This window comes from Pipistrellus kuhlii, unplaced genomic scaffold, assembly GCF_014108245.1.
Source record: "Pipistrellus kuhlii isolate mPipKuh1 unplaced genomic scaffold, mPipKuh1.p scaffold_m20_p_4, whole genome shotgun sequence".
NCBI lineage: Eukaryota > Metazoa > Chordata > Mammalia > Chiroptera > Vespertilionidae > Pipistrellus > Pipistrellus kuhlii.
The window spans coordinates 89,186,546-89,199,097 of NW_023425540.1; the positions used below are offsets into that span (position 1 = coordinate 89,186,546).

Sequence of the window (12,552 nt, forward strand, 5' to 3'; positions counted from 1 at the left end):
TTGGTTCTCTCTGATTGGTGCCTTTGTCATTGTATCCTATCCCCAGTGTGAATCATTTTTGAGCTCGAGTCCAGCCAGGGACAAGCTGTCCTGGTGGTATTAGCCTTGATTTTAGGAGGTTGGCCAGGAGGCCAAAGAACCTTTTGAGAGTAGCTGCCCTATTCTTTGCACCTTTGTCTTCTTGTCTGGAGGAGAAGAGGTAAAGGCTAACAGAATGGTGAGAGAGAAGGTTTCAGGGATCCTGGGAGGCTCTGAGCAACCTTTGCCTCTTGAAAGTACTCCCTTTCTAAGGTCCTTTTTGGCATTGGCATCTGCAAAGCTCTCTGAAGGCGCATCCAAGAAGTGAAGGAACAAGGGACCCCGAATGGTGAGCATTTACTCTGTAAATAAGGTCAAGAAACAATATGATGTCAGAAGAGGTCACTGACCATTTGCCCAGTACAGGAGTGTTCAGAGATAAGATCTAGAACATGCAAGGGTCAGTCTGCTCACTCCGGCTCTGTGAACACTGTTTCTGAAGTGCTGTCAGCTGCACTTGAGGCACAGCTGATGAGGTGTCCAAGTGTAGGCAGAGGACAGACTGGTGATAGATGTGGGCTTCCCTGAATGCCAAGACTGACTCCCTGGGACAGATATGTCCTCAGATAGAATTGGAAAGTGATTGTCTCCCTGGGACTTTGTTACTAATGACTCATTTGCATAATGTATGCAATTAATACACAGTTCATTGTGTATGAATAACGGGTGTTTGACTTTGGACCTGATAGTTTTAGTTCAAATAGATGAGAAGTAATGTGGAAGAATAATCTTGGCAGGTCCTTAGAAGTACGTGCTAAGGAGACTGGACAGGTTGGAGTTGAGTTTATATTCTGTCCCACCAGGGTGGAATAAATTCAGTGCTTAGAGGTGGACTCAAAACAGGTCAACAAAACTCTATTCTGAATAAACCTCTCTTCTCCTTATCTCAAGACAAATTCTCTGACACTTGGTACTGAGGTGGCTCAGAATCATGGTTCTCAAATGTTGGTGTTTGTTAGAATCACCTTGTGAAACGCCAGATTCACACTGACCCACCTCTGGAGTTTGGGCATTTATGCTTGGGAAGCTCTCGGGTCTCAGATGCCACCTCCACGTGGTCCAGGGAGCTTTGTTTTGTTTCTTGACCTGCGTTCGAGCCCATTCTGGGGATGGCTTGTTGAGCTAATAACTTGACTCTCCTGTGTCTGCTTCCTCATTTCAAGGGAGGTTAATAATTCTTGCTTTCTCTACCTCAGAAGACTGCTAGGAAGATGAAAAGAATAACATGAAATAACTTTGGAAAGCTTGAAGTTCTATGTGGAGGCAAGACATCATCTAGCTCAATGCCTGACATGTTTGATTAAAATGAAAAGATGCGCCGAAACTGGTTTGGCTCAATGGATAGAGCGTCGGCTTGGGGACTGAAAGGTCCCGGGTTCGATTCCGGTCAAGGGCATGTACCTTGGTTGCGGGCATATCCCCAGTAGGGGGTGTGCAAGAGGCAGCTGATCGATGACTCTCTCTCATTGATGTTTCTAGCTCTCTATCTCTCTCCCTTCCTCTCTGTACAAAATCAATAAAATATATATTAAAAAAAATGAAAAGATGCTGTAAGGGGAGCTTCTTGGAATGTAGGAGAAAATGATCAAGGGGAAGCTAGAGGATTTTTTGGGGAGACAAGAGCAGCAGTTGTCAACCACCTACCCCTTCCTTAAATGATGAGGTAGACCCAAGGAGAGCTGCTGGGCAGGAAGTACAAAGTGGGTGGCTGAACCCCAGGTCCTTCATCATCCCTCACCCTCTAGTCACTTCCATGGACCTCTCATCCTTCATGGGAAATGGTTTTCGAACTACCCAAGAGCAGAAAGAACTCTAGATTGAGAACCATGAATTTGGGCTCTGTTTCAATCCTACCCCTGACCTTGGGCAAGTCTCTAAAGCTACCTGGCCGGAGCTTCCTCCTCTACAGTTGGACCCATGAAGGCCTTTGGCAACTCCAGAGTTAATCTGAGTCCATGTGAAAAGTGCTTTGGAAGGAGTTAGAAGCTGGGAAAATGATCAGATGTTTGGTTGGTAGAGGAAAGAGGAACTGAGCCTGAGGCTACTGCTGAGGCTATGGGTGGGGGCAGCAGCTGAGGCTGATCCCCAAAGAGAGGCTGATGGCAGAGGGGGTGTTGGGAGAGAAAGCAGAACTGTTGTATGCTGTGCTATGCTCAGGGAGCCAGCTTCTCAGGCACATAGGTATTCCTATGGTCTCCATGGGTGAGCTGGGACTTGCTATTCATGTACCTTGCTGTAAGCACCCAGGCCTATGTGGAGCTGGGACAGTAGCCTTGGCAGCAACACATACAGTATGGTACTACATGCCCTGGGATAGGCCAAGCCTATCTTACCAGGCTCTTAACCCATCCAGGGTGTCCTGGGTCTTTTGTCCCCCACCACCTCCTCCAGGGACCAGTGAGGGGCTTCAGTGAGATGTTAGGGAGGTCAGGGAGGGAGGGAAGGCACTGTTTGATTTTAAAGAATTGAACTGAGTTTAATCAGAGACTCTCTATGCCTCTGACTGTGCCTCCCAAAGGAGAGATTGTGTCCAGTGTCACAACTGGTTCTTGGGGATCCAGCTCTGGGCCCCAATGGCACAGCTTGTTTCATTGAGAGTCTTTGTGTCAGAGAACTTATTTTTAGCCCAGGAAGGAAGGTCACTGGGCAAGAAGCCACCACCCTTGGTCTTTTTCATTCCAAATTGCTTAGCAGAAGGTCAGGGGCAGCTTGGCACTAAGTCATAAGAACCAGGGACAAGTCAAATGTGTATATACATGTGCACACTTGGCTTCTGTTCCTGCTTAGGAATGAAAATACACAACAGTGTGAAGGTCATAGTAAAGCCCCAAGTCTGGGGTCCTCATCTCCCTTGGGACTAAAAAGCCCTCTCACCCCCCATCAGGTTCAGAGGATATTTTGAGAATCAAACCTGGGACCTTTCAGTCCGCAGGCTGATGGTCTATCCACTGAGCCAAACTGGTTAGGGCTATTTTGAGAATATTAAAAATGCCACAAGTGGTCAGACTGAATCTGCTATGCCCAGCATCATTATGATTGCCATCTTATCACCCTCACCACCAGCATCATCATCACCACTGTCGTCATCATCACCACCATCACCATCACCACCATCACCACCACCACCACCACCACCACCACCACCACCACCACCACCATCATTATCATTGATAAGGGGGCAGCAGGGACCTGTGGAAGGTATGTATTCTCCATAGGAGAAGCCTTGACCATTGCTATTGGTCACATGCCAAGCCCCAGGTGACCCATCCAACTTGGGAGGACCCAGTGTGCACATGAATGGGGAGAGGCTGGGAGCAGAAGCCTCAGAGTCAAGATTATGTGGCTGAGCAGTGGTTTGCAGCATTGGCTGCACGTTAGAATTATCCAAGATTTTGTTGTTGTTAAAATGCTCATGCTGGGGATATACCCTACTTTAATCAGAACATTTGAGGAAAGGGAAAGGAATGGGACCAAGAACCTGACGAGTTCAGTGCTGGGAACATTGGTTTAGAGGCAGTTTTACCAGGTGGTGTAGACCAGGGCTTTTCAAACTGTAATGTGAAAACTGATTGTTAAAATGCATTGGTTCAGTGGGTCTGGCTGGGGCCTGAGAATCTGCATCTCTGCCAGGCTCCGCAGGTGGTGACTATGCTTTGAGCAGGCGGATTTGAACCCTCTCCAGGGTCAGGCAATCTCCTCTGCAACTAGAGTTAAGTGGCCTCAGCCAGTTGTAGCTGCGTAATGTTGGGCAAGGCATTCTGTGTCTCTGATTCTAGTCCTCTCGTCTATGAAATGGGGCTAAGAGCAAGACTTGTTTTATGGGAGCAAAAAGATTCAATAAGTTGAGTAAGATCAAGTAAATTAATGTTTTGTATATAAAGTGCTTAAGCATTGCCCTAGCCTGTTTGGCTTAGTGGATAAAGTATCGGCCTGCAGACTGAAAGGTCCCGGGTTCGATTCTGGTCAAGGGCCCGGGCCCTGGTTCGGGGCTCAGGTGGTTGGCAACTAGTCGATGTGTTTCTCTCACATCGATGTTTCTGTCTTTCCCTCTCTCTAAAAATCAATGGAAAAATATCCTCAGGTGAGGATATAATAATAATAATAATAATAATAATAAAATAAATAAGTGCTTAAGCATTGCCCAGCACATTGAATAGTTATACAAATGTATCTCATTTGATATATATCTTACTGCTCAGAGACTTGCAGTCTCCTTGGGTTGAACCAAGTTCCTGCCATAGAGGGTGGTGGCGGGATAGATATACTGGTAAAGGAATCAGGACATATAGGTTTTCAGGTGGTATTGAAAGAAAATTTTAATGAGTAATCTTCAGGTCCCTCACTACGGGATGAATTCTTATTGTACCTAAATCTCACCCTTCATAGCATTTTCCGTGGGTCAGGCAGGGTCCCAGCCTTGGGAACACAGGGAGGATTAAACCTTGCTTCCTGCAACCCTGGAGCCAGGAGGGGCCTGGAGTGTGAGCCTGAAGAGCAGGTGCATGCAGGCAAGGGTGAGATACCCGTGGGAAGGGCTGTGCCTGTGCTTCCTTACACACCGTGGCGTACAAGGCCTGGACAAGGAGCAGCAGTTCTGCGTTCTAGTCACCCACTAGCCAGCCACTTGCTGTCTTGGGCAAAGACTTAATCTGGACCTTCGGTTCTGAAATATGACTGACAGTGACAGTGATGAGGGAGGTTTGGATGCAGCCATATATGTGAAAATGCTCGGGGAAGTGTTATATCAATATATGGGGCTCCTGTATAAGAAAAGGTGTCCAAACTTCCCATTCTTCTGAATTTGATAGCAGCATAGGGACGAATGAGAAAATATTTGTTCTTGGCCCCTGGAGACTACCCGAGCTCTCAGGGCACAAGGTGTGTGGGTACCCCCAAGAAGTGGCTTTTCTTTGTTGAGGCAAGATGTGGCCCAAGAGAGGGGGGTGTCTGTACTCAGAAAGTTCCCCAGAAAGAACCTTGCGAGTCAAGGGAGCCCGGGGGCTGTCTCAGCTGCCCCGGGGCAGGGCCCCACGGTTCCTCATCCCCACAAGCAGGCCTTCTCCTGAAACAGGTGCAGTCTGGTTGGGAGGGGCAGAAGGAATAGGCTCAACCCTCACTTCTGACACCATTTTCCACATAAATTAAACGTGTCCCTTGACAGAGGTGTTAGCACAGACTAAGCCCCTACTTTGTTCTCTCCTGCTTGGTTTCCCCTGTGCCCCCAGCTTCCCGGTAAAGCTACCAGCTTTAGAAGGGGATACCCTCAGAAGAGGTTGGCCGAGGCCACCGGGAAGCCCTGGCCCTTCTAGCTTTGGACATTGTCCTCTCCTCTGACCACGTCCTCTTTAATCTAAGGTAGCAAGGCCAGCAAATGCCTGCCCTTAAGGGGACAGAGTTGGATGTGTGACTTAATAAGGCTGAGAGCCACAAGTAATCCCCTGAGTACTCTGCCGTGTAACCTAAGATTATCTGGCCTGCACACACCTGTTTGCACTCCCTTGCTGATAGCAGTATAAAAAGCACGCTAGTTAATGACTCTAGGAACTGACAGGGCATCTGTCCTATCTTGGAAAGATCTCCTGGTGAGCCAGGCTACACGTGCCTTCGTGCCTGCGGCAAGGTTGAGGAAGGACTGGAAGGCTCACCCTGTTTCCATTCCTACACAGTCATCGGGACCCAGCAGCAGAGGCTGTCAGGGGAGGAGCTGGGGAATGGGTGTCAGCCGCTCAGTCCTGCAGTGACAGACAGCGGGTCTGTAACTCCCCCAGCCTCGGCCTCTATGTCTTGGGATGGCGGGGGGGGGGGGGGGGAGGCAGAGTAACACCCACCCTGCTCGCTGCCCAGGGCAGTTGTGAAGACCTGGGAGGGAGATGCCACCCATACCAGTCCACACCTCACTCCCGGAAGACAGGAGCTAGGTTGAGTTAGACTCTTTGGAGAAGTGAAGTGAGTGCCAACCCTGTGAAACTGACCACTCGTGTTCTAATCATTTAGAACTGCAAGTTTCTGCTTCGGGTGGCACAGAAGATGTTGGCAATTTGTTGGAGAATCATTTCTCTGCTGGAGATGCAAGTCTAGAGGAGAAGGAAAGGGCGCTTTATGCAGAGGCGGCCCCTCAAGAGAAGAACCTGCTCCTTCACCCCCCAGATGGCAGGGAGGCTGAGAGCTCGGAGAAGACTGCCGCGGGGGCCTCCGTCACTGCCCCCAGCCCAGGCTCTGACCCTGAAGCCAGCCTTTCCAATGCCTCAGCCTCAGCTCCCCCCGGGGACCCTGTGGAGCTACCAGGAGCGAGCGCCCTCCCCCCAGAAGGGGAAGAGGGGACTGGGGAAGAAGGGAGGCCAGAGCTCAGTGCAAGAGGGGGCTCGACAGAGGAGGCGGAAGGACAGGCTGGGAATGGCGTGGTCACTGAGGAAGCCAAGGAGGTCCTAGGGGACAGCCCTACGCAGGGAGCAGCTGCGGGCACGGCAGAGCCTGAAGGCACAGTGGCAGTGGAGACAGCAGGAGAGGGCGTCCCGGGGCCTGATCAGGGGCCAGAAGGGCCAGATGGAGTCGTGGACGTGGACGCAAAAGCCAGGGAGGGGCCTGAGGACCAGGGGGAGCCCAGCCCAGCTGTAGAGACAGGGGACACCCAGGAGGACCCCCCCCTGGAGGGCCAAGCGCCAGGGAAGTTGGAGGAGCATCTGGAAGCTGCATCCTCCGAGGAAGAGGGTGGCGGCCTCAGCAGAGGCGAGGAAGGAGGAGTTCCATCCCAAGAAGAATCAGAAGAGGACAGCGGCTCTGGGGCTAGTTCAGAGGAAGCAGGGGACACCTCCGAGGAAGCGGGGGAGCCCCAGGAAGCAGCAGGAACCCCAAGCCCTGGGGACGAGGGGGCCCAGCAGAGCTCGGAGGAACCGAATCCAGGGCCCGAGGGGGACGAGGCCCCGGAGGCCAAGGCAGAGGAGCCCGTGGAGGGGGCTCAGGGTAGGGGACCCCAGAATTGCTCCGGCACTTGGGCAGCTGCATTCTTCCCGGAAGTCTTGTATGTAGTGGGACAGGCAGGGACAGGGTGGGGCGGGAGAGCCCCAGCCAGTCCGGTGTAGGGGGTGGAGGCCTGGCCCAGTGTCGCAGTGCCAGGGGATGCCTTCGGGCTGCTCACGAGCCACTTCTTCCCAGTCTGGGGGGACTCAGCGAGAGGCCATGCCATGAAGGAACCTGGTCACTTCTGAGTTAGGTCCTTGGGAGCCTGCCCTTTAGGATCCCTGATACAGTTTATCACCAACCAGTGCCTTAGCCTGGAGGACAAGATGGCAGGGTTTGAGACCCTGTGCAGGCTGGGGAAGAGATGTATGGGTGGCGATCTAGGTTGGGAGCCTGCCCGCCCCCTGCCCCCGAGGACCACATCAGTGGGCTAGCACCTGGGACCTGTCAGGTGGGGTGAACTGGCTGGGGTCAGGATTGCAATAAGAAATCTTAGGCTGGCCATGACACTGATGTCCCACAGATGTCCGCTTGAAGCAGAAGCTACTGTCTCAGGACTGGGGAGTAGGGAAGGAGAAGGGCAGGGCCAAAGCCAGTGGACAACACTGAGAATCTGTCGAATCCTAGGCATGGCCAGGATGCCCATGGCTGCATCCACTAAGGACACTGACCTGGACCAAGAGCTGGGCTTTTGGGATGGAGGCACTGGGACCAGTCTTTACCTTCCATCCTTCCAGTGTGACTTCCCCCCGGTTTCCCTACAGAATTCAGTTTTCATATCTCTCACCAGCTACTAGCACCATCTACGGGGCCCTGGCAGTCAGTCAGCCCCTTTCCTCATCCTGTCTTCCCTGTCCTGGGTCTGGGGTGGGGCTGCCTGGGTCCTGAGATGCTCCACAAGACACATCGATCTTCTCTGCTTCCATCCCTGGTGGAACTGCTCTCCTGCTGCCTCACAGGCTCAAGGCCACATGACCTCTAATTACTTAAGACCCTTTGTGCGGGCAGTTGGTAGACACAGTCTCCCTGGGGACCTGCAGGCAGTCGTGGGCACCTCTTGCTTGGTCAGAAGCAACAGTTGAACCCCTCTCTGCCCGGAGGCTCCTCTTGCACATGCTTTATGGCAGCCTTATAAATCCGATCACATGCTCATTTGATCAGGTTATTTTGCTTAGAATCCCTCCCTGGCTGCCAGTACTTCTAGGATGAAATGCAGACTCCTATGGCCCCCTGGGTTAGTCTTAGCAGAGCTCTCCTGCCCCACAGCACACACCCTCACCCACTGGGGCCCAGCCACCCTTCCTGCTAAGCCACTCCTGTCTCCTGTCCCTATCTCCACCTACTTAGCTCCTCACACAGTGGAGCATACCTCATAAGTGGCCCTTCTGGGAAGTTTTTTAATCCCCCCTAAGACTTCCTAGTCACACTTCTTAGGCCCTCACAGCTTTTGGAATCTTCCCTCCTACGGCCACATTACGTTATAATGAATACATTACTTTAAAGATGATTTCTCTCCCTGCCCCACTAGACTGTAGGAAATCACCCCAAGTCAGGAGCTGTGTCTGTTTTGGGCACCTCCGTAGTCTCAGCATGATGCTCAGTGCTTGGCCCGTCACAGCTGCCCAATTGCTATTCGTTGAAAACATAAAATGGACCTCAGAGCTTCTCAGATGTTGAGTTGGGATTTTCAAAGTTCTTCCTAGAAACAGAACTCCATTTAGTGGAACTTGGCAAGCTTTCTGTCAGCACTTCCTCAGCCCCTGCCCTTATCCGTGTCTAGGGGGCTGAGAGCCCAGCTGGCTCTTAGCTTCGCTCTGACCGTGCTCTCTGCTTCTGTCCGCAGAAGAGGCGGAGGATGTGAGTGAAGAAGCCCCACTGAGGGATCGCTCCCACATCGAGAAAACGCTGATGCTGAACGAGGACAAACCAGCCGACGATTACTCTGGTAACCAGAGGGAGAAGGCGCTTGGCCTGGGAGGCCTTGGGCGGGGGATGGCGGTCTCCCCAAGGAGGAAAGCCTGGAGGGGGGCGGGGGGAGGATTTGTGGAAGAGACTCTGCAAGCAGCGTCCAAAGCCTGGGGGCTCTGGATTGGCAGGAGGAGGAAAGTCAATCCAAGCAGCAGGATCAGCAAAAGGGTCAAGGACAAACCCCAGTGCTGTGTCTGAGGATGATGCCAGCTTCCACACTGTGGCTGGGGAGGGGCGTTCATAGAGTTCCTCACATTTGCTTTGATTTTTTTACAGTTTACAAAGCCCTTTCATGCTCAATATTTCATGTCACCCTCATAACGACCCCAGCTTCCTGCTGAGCTCACTGTCTCCTCTTAGTTGAGTTAGTGAAAGCTCAGAGCAGGCAGGACTCTGCTATGGCGCACAGCTGGAGAGGAGCGGCACAGGTGTGGTTTCTGACCTTCAGCGCCCCCCCCCCCCCCTTTGTGCCTCAGACCCTGCTTTCCCACCTTTGAGCTCCCAGCCTCCCCCTGTGAGTTACCTCTTCCTGGAGTCATGTTCTTCTCAACTAGGTGCTGGGGATGTCTGCATCCTCTGAGGTTGGGAGTGGGTATCGTCCAAGGCTTTGGGGCTCTGGGATGGCAGGAAGGAGGAAAGGCAATCCAAGCAGAGGGACCAGGGAAAGGGTAGACAGGGTGTCTCTCCTGCCTGCGGGCCTGCTTAGCGCCACACCTCCTTGCCCTCTGAGTCTAAGGCAAACACAGGCAGAGGTGGAGGCAGAGAGGAGACGGGTTCCTCTCTGCCATGGAAAGGGCCTTCAGTTACCTGAAGGCTGAGGTGGTGCTGAAGAGGGAGGGAGGAGAGGGCTAGATGAAGAAGAAAGGCAGCTTTAGGGGATGGGGAGGGAACGCTTTGGGTTTAAAGATTTCTGAGGGTTGAGATGTGCACCAGCTCCTCCTTGAATGCTAATACATGGATAGTTGCTGGGGTGCAGATACTCCCTGCTCCCCACTAGGCAGGGCTAGAGCTGCCCTGGGAAGGGACCTGGTCCACAGTGGTCAGCAGTCTGGAGTGCGTCCTACCTGACGCCTCCCCCCCCCCCCCCCTCTGTCCACAGCGGTGCTGCAGCGGCTTCGAAAGATCTACCACTCGTCCATCAAACCCCTGGAGCAGTCTTACAAATACAACGAGCTTCGGCAGCACGAGATCACAGGTACCGTGCCCGAGGTCGAGTCTGTGCCTCCAACCTGCCCACTCCCCCATGCCCACGAGGTTCCGAGCTCTTCTTGTGGTGGCTCGAGGACACTGGAGCTGAGCTCTCCTAAGTTCTTAGAGATCCCAGTCACAGGACTCATCCTTTTCTGCAGGAGTACCTCTTAATTTGCAGAGCTTTCCGCAAACACTTCATTTGTAAGCACTCATGCTTCAGTAGTGCAGTTTGGTTTCCAAGGGCAGTGAGGGCCCACAAAACTCCCTATTCGCTTACTGAGCATGTCTTAAGTCCCCTGATTGGCCTGGAATCCTTTCCTCCTCCCGTTCACTCCTCCTGGTCAGCTCCCCTCAGGTCTGGGTTATTTTAAAAGTTGATTTTCAAAATAATGAAATAGGGTATACTTGTTGCAAAACAAACAAAACAAAACAAAAACAACAACAACAAAAAAACCCTCCACAAAAAAACAACCCCCCAAACTCAATAAGTTAAATAGTATACATTGAAAAACAAAACCCCTTTCTTGACTTTCAACACCAATAATTTCACTCCCCATGACTCCCACTGTTATACAGTAGTTCCTCATGAATATAGTTTCTCTGCATATGTGAGCATATACAAGCATGTCTTTTAAAAAAATATTTTATTGAATTTAGAGAAGAAGGGAGAAGGGGAGAGAGATAGAAACATCAATGATAAGAAAGAATCATCGATTGACTGCCTTAAGCATGCCCCCTACTGGGGATTGAGCCCAAAAACCTGGCATGTGCCCTGACTGGGAATCAAACTGTGACCTCCTGATTCATAGGTCGACACTCAACCACTGAGCCACACCAGCTGGGTACAAGTATGTCTTTTCCTGTTTGTTTTACAAAGATGGGATCATCTCACAAAACTCTGTGTGTGTGTAGCTACTCTTGCTCTTTCAGATAGTTGCATGGATGCACTGCACTGGCTGATGGGAAGCAAGGAATTTGCCATTTTCAATTAAAAAAAATATTACAAGCACTACTATAATTGTTACATATTTCATGCAACTACATTTGTACGATAAATTATTATAAGTGGAACACTGGAAATTAAACATTTTTTTATTAAATTATTATCTGTGTATATATTTTAACATTGCCCCCCCTCCAATACATACCCTCCCTCCCCAGAGTTTTGTGTCCATTGGTTGTACTTATATGCATGTATACAAGTCCTTCGGTTGATCTCTTATCTCCCCCAGATCTCCCTACCCTCCCCGCTGTAATTTGACAGTCTGCTTGTTGCTTTACTGTCTTTATATCTGTCTTTTGGTTCATCAGTTTATAATCTTCTTTAATATCCATAAATGAGTGAGGTCATGTGGTATTTATCTTTCATTGACTGGCTTATGGAAATTAAACATTTTGATAGTTGTTGCTAAATTGCCTTAGGTTGTACCAATTCCAATTTTTACCCATAATGACAGAATATGAGAGCTCTTATTCCCCCACAGCGATGTCTTTTTAAAGTGTTATTCATCTTTGAAAACTTGAATAACGATACCTATTTATTGTCTCAATGGTGAGTGCCATTAAACATTTTTCTGGCTTAACTGGGCGCTTCTGTATATTATTAAATTTTTTTTTTTATTGATTTCAGAGAGGAAGGGAGAGGGAGAGAGACAGAGACATCAATGATGAGAGAGAATCATTGATCAGCTTCCTTCTGCCCGCCCCAAGTGGGGATCGAGCCCGCAACCCTGTCATGTGCCCTGACCCAGAACCAAACTGTGACCTGCTGGTTCATAGTTTGACACTCAGCCATTGAGCCTCGCCTGCTGGACTTGGCTGCTTCTGTATGTCTCGTGTGCTGCTCCTGATGGTTAGAAAGTGGCTCTGACATAGGGTGTACCTCATTTCTGCTTTCCGAGAGGAACTGGGTGCCAGAGACCACATCGCTGGAACTTGGGGCTATAACTCTCTTCTCAGAGAGATCGCCTTGTTGCACAATGATCTCTATTGTTTCTTTTTCTTTTTTTTAAATATGTTTTTTATTGCTTTTAGAGAGAGCGAGGGAGAGGGAGAGAGTGAAACATCAATCGACTGCTTCATGCACACCCCCTACTGGGAATTGAACCTGAAACCGGGAATGTGCCCTGACAGGGAATTGAACCCATGACCTGGTACCTGGGACAGCGCTCAACCAACTGAGCCCCAATGGCCAGGCTCTACTGTTTCCTGCAAGCCTAAGAGCCAACTGGTCCTCTTTGGCTTCCTAAAGGAAGTGCAGGTGTTGTGAGGTCACAGTCTCCCAGTTGCTTCCCTGCCCTCCACTCCTGCCTTATCCTGCAACCCTCAGAGCTGGCAGTTTGGCGCCCCCGCTGTGGG

At 50.7% G+C, this 12,552-nt stretch overlaps 1 protein-coding gene across 3 annotated transcripts in view; it reads left to right on the top strand.

Moving 5' to 3' along the window:
* SRL (sarcalumenin) overlaps nucleotides 1–12,552 on the top strand; it is a 47,917-nt gene that overhangs the window by 21,072 nt on the left and 14,293 nt on the right. For 2 of the 3 annotated variants that reach the window (XR_006739700.1, XM_036410230.2), the window contains exons 2-4: nucleotides 6,073–7,038; nucleotides 8,879–8,980; nucleotides 10,103–10,198. Coding sequence is in view for 2 of the 3 variants with exons in the window: in XM_036410230.2 (XP_036266123.1) it covers nucleotides 6,073–7,038; nucleotides 8,879–8,980; nucleotides 10,103–10,198 (1,164 nt within the window). In the remaining variant the exon portion in view is untranslated. The remainder of the gene's footprint in view (nucleotides 1–6,072; nucleotides 7,039–8,878; nucleotides 8,981–10,102; nucleotides 10,199–12,552) is intronic. The other variant, XM_036410231.2, reaches the window with a different exon arrangement.